General features: G+C 39.5%; 1 protein-coding gene across 1 annotated transcript; it reads left to right on the top strand.

The window, feature by feature from the left end:
• Nucleotides 1–5,098: 5,098 nt before the first annotated feature.
• On the top strand, nt 5,099–6,203 carry LOC110739050. Its single transcript, XM_021919502.1, has 2 exons — nt 5,099–5,356; nt 5,655–6,203. The coding sequence occupies exons 1-2, from the start codon at nt 5,099–5,101 to the stop codon at nt 6,201–6,203; spliced, it is 807 nt and encodes a 268-aa protein (XP_021775194.1).
• The last annotated feature ends 393 nt before the right edge of the window (nt 6,204–6,596 follow it).

The raw sequence follows: 6,596 nt of genomic DNA, 5'->3' as shown, positions 1-6,596 counted from the left end.
GAGGGTAGAGAAGAAGGATTTGCACTTTCTTTCAAGGTATTAGCCAATTGAGTAATTTGTTTCTCTAGCATCTTACTATAAGTCATCATCTCATTGAACTTCTTGTCACTCACATTCATGTAAGTGGTGAGCTATTTTGTTTGGTTCTCAACAACTTGTTCCAAGGTAGACCTAGAAGAAAAGGATGGTGCATAGGAATTATTGCCTTGAGCTTGGGTCTTTAGAACAAAACTTGGAGGAGGGCCTCTTTGTGAATTGTTTTGAAAATTGCCCCTATTTTGGTTGTTCCAATTACATCTAGCTTGATTTTGATTACCATAACCATGGTTTTGATTCCAAAAATTTTGATTATTATTAAGAAAGCCTTGGTTTTGGTTTTAGCCACTGTAACCTTGGTTGCTATAGTTACTTCGAAAACCTTGGTTTCTTTGGTTCCTATAACCAGCACCTTGGTTATAATTATCAAAATTTCCTTGGTTGTGATAATTCCTATTCCCTTAGCCTCTTTGACTATCAAACCTTGATCCATTATTATTAGACACATAGATCACATGCTCATTCTCATTACTATTAAAATCATCACATCCATCCGAAAAAAAATGAGGGCAATAAGAAGCATCATGATCATATGAACCACAAATATCACGCAACAAGCACCCACTAGGCATGTTATTATAGGAAGAAGGAGGAGTAGGGTTAGAAAATGTACTTCTCCCCTTAAATTGGGAGGGAAGAAATGGAGCTTGGAAAGTAGAACTCTCCAACTTAGCTTTGATTGAAGACATCTCTTTCCCTAAGCTTGATATTTGTGAAGACAATTTGTTGATGGCATTTAGATGATCAACAGAGTAGACCAAGGAGCTACTCTTACTAGTTTACTCCCTCTCACCATCTTGCCAATCCATGTAGTGCCTCACTACATCTTCAGTGACATCAACAACTTCTTCCTCCGTTCGATTCATAATAGGGCCTGTGGCGCACACATTGAGACAAGACTTGCCTAGAAGGCTTAGGCCTCCATAGAAGATTTGAATCACTTGATAGGTTGGGATCCCATGATGAGGGCACTCTCTTTGGTACTACTTGTGCCTCTCCAAAGCATCACAAAGACTCTCATTTGGCTTTTGCTTGAAGCTTTGAATAAGAGCTCTAGCTTCCGCCGTCTTCTTTTGGGAGTAAAACCAAGACAAGATTTCCTTAGTGACCTCATCCCAAGTTCTTAATGAATTCGGCTACACCTCCTTATCTAACCATTCTAAAGCCCTCCCTATAAGTGAGAAGGGGAAGAGCTTTAGGCAAATGAACTCTTGATTCACACTATTGACCTTGATTGTGTTACAATACTCCTTAAACTCCTTAAGATGATTTAGGGGGCTCTCATGTTTAGCTCCACTAAATTGTCTTCTTTCAATAAATGTTATCATGGCCGGTCAAATTTCAAAGTCATTGGCGGGGGTTATAGGTGGTTCAATGCCATTTTCAAACTTATAGGCTCTGGGAATACCCAACTCCTTCAAGGTTACTCTTGGATTTTCTCCCGTGCTTGTTTGTTTAAACTATTGTTCAACCTCTTTCATTGATGAATTGGGGCTCAAAGAACTTAAAACAACTCGTAGTCTAGAGATTGTTCTTACATAAGCTCAGATCCATTTCCCTTGAATTTGCCTGCTTTTTTACGTAAGCTAATTTTGGACATTTGGGGGGGGGGGGGTTGAAGACGATGACATAAATTGATTCTTGGTGGTAGTTATTGATGATTTAAATGTTGTTATTATTAAATTTTATTCTATTATTGTTGATTTGTATACAGCTCTTGCATATCCGATTGTCGGTGGTACTTATTGTTGAAGAGGATAACTGATTTTTGATGAGTGGCGTTTACGCCACTATTTCGCCTTTTTTCACTAATGAATTCCCTTCATTTGTCACTTGTTTCTGCCTTCTCTTACCGTTTCTACCTCTGTTTTAGTTACTTTTGTTCTTTCTCGTGTTTTTCCTTTTCTTTTATCTTTTCTTTTGCTTTTTATCTTTTGTTTGTTTGTTTTGATAACTCTTGGCGCTTGTAGGTGGAATTTGAGTTGCTCAATGGAGTGAAGTTGCTATTGTGGCTTCGTCCAGGAAGAGGAGATGTCTAAAAGAGAGGGCGCATAACACACAGCAGGTCGCGGGCGCGGGTGCGGGTCAAGGTTGAGTTGAGCACTGGTTTCTAGAGATTGCTGAGAGAAGGCATGGAGAGGGCGCGGCCCATCAGGCAGCCTCGTGCGCGGCAGTTAAGGCCGCGGGCGCGACGAGCTGGGTTTTCCCAACTTTGTACCCATAACGGAGAGGGCGCGGCAGCTTGCATCAGAGGCCTCTCCTCCACTGGGTTCCCTTGTTGTATCAAGAGACTATAAATATTCCTTGGATTGAAATTTCATGACAATTTTTCACTATTCCATTGCCATCTAGAATATTTTGTAGAGAGAGAATATCAACATTTTAGGGAGAGAAAATAGCTTAATCTTCAAGTTTCCATTATTGTAGTCAAGATCTTTTAATAGTTTAATAGTAGTAATCTCATTACCCCTTATCTTTTGTTTGGTTTAATTGCTCTTAATAGCGTTTATTTTCATAAAGTTCCTTGTTTTTACTTATTTCATTGCTTTTTCTTTGGTTTTGAATCATGTTTGGTTTTGTTAAGGTTGTATGACTATTTTCTTTCCTCTATCTTTGATTTCTAGCTAGGGAAGGGGGTGAAAATCATGATTGATTGAGTTTATATTGATATTTGATTGGGTTTTGCCTTGAGTTGATGATTTTGTGCTTATAATGCTTGGAGCTATTGTTGTGCACTGTTAGCCCCAATATTTGAGTTCTAGATTAGATGCATGAGAATGATCTAGTTTAGGTTTGATCGATTTCATCGACTTGCTTTGAGTGATTGCATGAGAATGAATTATTTTGAGTAGAGTTTGTACTCCTTGGCATGAATCCATGATGATTATCATAGTTGTCTTAGTTGATCATGATTAGAACCCCGTCTCCCTAGTGTTTTTTTATCATATTTCCCTTAAAATCTTAATTTTTCTTCTTTAGTTTAGTGATTCTAGTTCAACTCCTTATTTTGCTTGTTTTAATCCTTTTTCGATAGATAATTTAATCATAGATATTCACAAAAACAAACCAAAATACCCCTTGTTACTTTCAATAGATTCTTAATTCCACCTTGATTGTGTAATATTTCGTTTCCTTGTGGTTCGACCCTAGCTTGCCACTATCTAGTGTAAACTTGATAGAGTTAGGTTAGGAATATAAATTGTAGATTTGATTTAGGATATTAGACACGACCTATTGTCTGCCTATCAAATTTTTGGTGTCGTTGCCGGGGAGACGGCTAGTTTTGCACTCTTATTGTGTTGTTATTGGATTTGTTGCTTTTTATTTTGTTCCTTTACTCTCTTGCTAGTCATTGTTAATGTTTTCTTAGCTTTGGTGGATGCTAAGGAGATCTCAAGGACCACCTACACATTACATTGACTACGAGATCGACCGCACTTTGAGACAAGTCCGTAGGCTTTATCAAGAAGAGGGGCGAGGTCTTGGTGCTATTGTTGAGAGTGAGAATGATTCTTGGTCTTTGAATTCTCAAAGTGAGGAAATGGTAGGACAAGAAGATGATTTTGTTTCGTGAGGTTGGGAATCCGGAGGATTATGAGCTCACGGGAGGGATTTTGCTACCCGTCACGGAAACCAATTTCACCATCCATCCTCAATACACTAGAATGGTAAAAACGGAATAATTTTCGGGTTCTCCAAGTGAAGATCCTATTGTGCACCTTGATAAATTCCTTGAGCTTTGTGTCATGATTCAAACCAATTAAGTTTCTCTAGAATACATCCGTATGCACTTATTTCGACAATCTCTTTCGGGTAAAGCAAAGAAGTGGCTCAAACAAGTTAAGCCAAATTCTCTTACAACATGGAAAGAGGTAGTCAAGGCATTCTTGAAGAGGTTCATTTCCGAAGAAAAGACCGCCAATATGAGAGGAAGATTGCATCATTTGAACAAGAAGCGGATAAGAGTCTTACTGAAGCTTGGGAAAGGTTCGAGGAGTTGGTACAAGCATGTCCTCACCATGAATACAATCAAAGCTTGCTCATGCGATTCTTCTATGATGAATTGGAACCTATGTCTAGAGCTAACTTGGATGCGGGGGTGGGTGGACAATTGATTAAGATCCCCCAAAATCAAGATGAAGCAACAATTGAAGAGGTAGTGAAGAACTACTCTTGGAGTGGTACAAGGAGGAATGCACCAAAGAAAGGTGGAAAGTATGAATTGGAGAAGGTTGATCAATTGCAACATCAAATTGAGCTTTTAATGAAAGGGCTTGCAAAGTTGAATACGAGTGTTAATAGATGAGCAAGCTCTTCTCAAGTCAATTATTCCTCTTGTCAAAATTGTGGTGGTACAAACCACGATACATTTTATTATGGAGGTTTAAGCCCCGAACATGTGGCGGCAACACAAGGCAAGATGGATATAGAGGAAATGGCGGTGGATTAGTTTGGAGGCAACTACCACCCGGGTTTGCACACTAACCTCAACAATGGAGTCAATAAGCTCAATAATCATACAACTCCAACCCCCAATATCAAAACCATCCTCCATTTTTAAACCAAAACCCAAGAGGAAACTACCCAAGAAACAACAAACACAATAATCAAAACCAATACAACAATCAAATTCAAGTGTCTCAAAGGATCCTAGAGTAAGCATCTCAACCCGATTCTACAAAAAACCCAAATTCTTCAACAACTTTAAGCCATGAATCAACAACTGCGACAGGTAAAGGCTTATAACAAGATGGTTGATTCAGAATTAGCTCAATTGGCCGAGAGAGTCCCTTTCAATTCACCTTCTACTCTACCCGGGCAATCAGAAACTAACCCTTCCAACATCATAAAACCCGACTCTTGTAAGGCAATCACATTGAGATCGGGTACATCCTATGAAGGTCCTAAGGAGGGGGTTAGTGAGGAAAAGAAGGAAGGAGAATAGAGTGTGGGTGAAGACAAGAAAGTTGAGGAAGAGAAGGATGTTGAGAAAGAAAGAAGTATGGAGAAGAAGAAGCTTAAAGACGAGAATACAACCTCAACTCCTAGTGAGGGTAGGAATCTAGATGGGCTGGTTCCATTTCCCGGTCGACTTGCGGAGAAGAAGTTGAATGACAAGTTTGCAAAGTTCCTTAGTGTGATAAAGAATTTCCACATCAACCTCCCTTTCATCGAAATTGTCACACAAATGCCTTCATACTCCAAGTTCCTCAAGGATATTCTCACCAACAAAAGGAAGCTCATCACTCTTCTCCATCAAGTGAGTGCACTTATCCAACATAAGATGCCCAAGAAGCAAATAGATTCGAGAAGTTTCACTTTACCGGTAAAGATTGGGAACATGGAAGCTAGGGGTGCCTTAGCCGATCTTGGAGCAAGTGTTAGTTTGATTGCCCTATCCATTCCTTAAAAGCTTAACATTGAAATGACCCTTACAAGGAAGACTATCCAATTGGCCGAGCGTTTGGTGAAGTTACTTTGTGGTGAGCTTGAAGATGTTCCTATTCATGTTGGGCATATTTATGTGCCTTGTGATTTTGTACTGATGGATATGGAAGAAAGATGTTGATACTCCTTTGATTTTTGGTCGTGAAGCTCTTAAGAGTTTGGGGGTGGTGATCAATTGCAAGAACAACACCATTACATGTGAGGTTGCCGATGAAAAGATTGTTTTTGAGTTCTCTAAGTTACTCAAGACCCCCATGGTTGAAAAATGCTATAGGGTTGATGTGCTGAATGAGGAGTTAGATCGCTTGGGAAGTGTTATGATGAAGCCTCAAGATCCAATGGTTGAAGCTCTTACATACAAGGAAGAGTATCAATCTCAAGAAGCAAAAGAGTTTGTCATGGCCATGGAAGAAACTCAAATGGAAGAAGACCATGAACAACAAGAAGATAAAGAAGAGCTTGAACTAAAGGAGGAGAAAATGGAGGAGAGTTCCAAGCCTCCTCCCAAGGTAGAACTCAAACCCCTTCCCCCCAATTTGAAATATGCTTGTCTTGGAAATGAAGGGGAATACCCTATTATTATCAATGCTACCCTTGATGGTCTTGATTTGGGAAAATTGCTTGTCTTTTTGAGAAAATATAGAAATGTGATAAGGTAAAGCATTGACGATATAAAGGGTATTAGCCCCTCTTTGTGCATGCATCGTATTCATCTTGAGGATGAATAATCCACCTTAATTGAACCTCAAAGGAGGTTGAACCCCAACCTCCAAGAGGTTGTTAAGAAGGAAATCTTGATATTGCGTGAAGCGGGCAAAATTTATGCTATCTTTGATAGCAAGTGGGTTAGCCCGGTTCATGTGGTACCAAAGAAAGGTGGAACGACCATCGTGAAGGGAGAAGGAGGAGAGGAAATATCCACCCGGATGGTGACCGGGTGGAGAACGTGTATTGATTATAGGAGGTTGAACAAAAATACAAGGAAATACCATTTTTCTCTCCTCTTCATGGACCAAATGTTGGAGAGACTTTCTCACCATGCTTTCTTTTGT

Source organism: Chenopodium quinoa, unplaced genomic scaffold, assembly GCF_001683475.1.
Source record: "Chenopodium quinoa cultivar QQ74 unplaced genomic scaffold, ASM168347v1, whole genome shotgun sequence".
Lineage (NCBI taxonomy): Eukaryota > Viridiplantae > Streptophyta > Magnoliopsida > Caryophyllales > Amaranthaceae > Chenopodium > Chenopodium quinoa.
The sequence above is the reverse complement of the archived record's forward strand: the minus strand, read 5'-3'. Positions and strand labels throughout refer to the sequence as shown.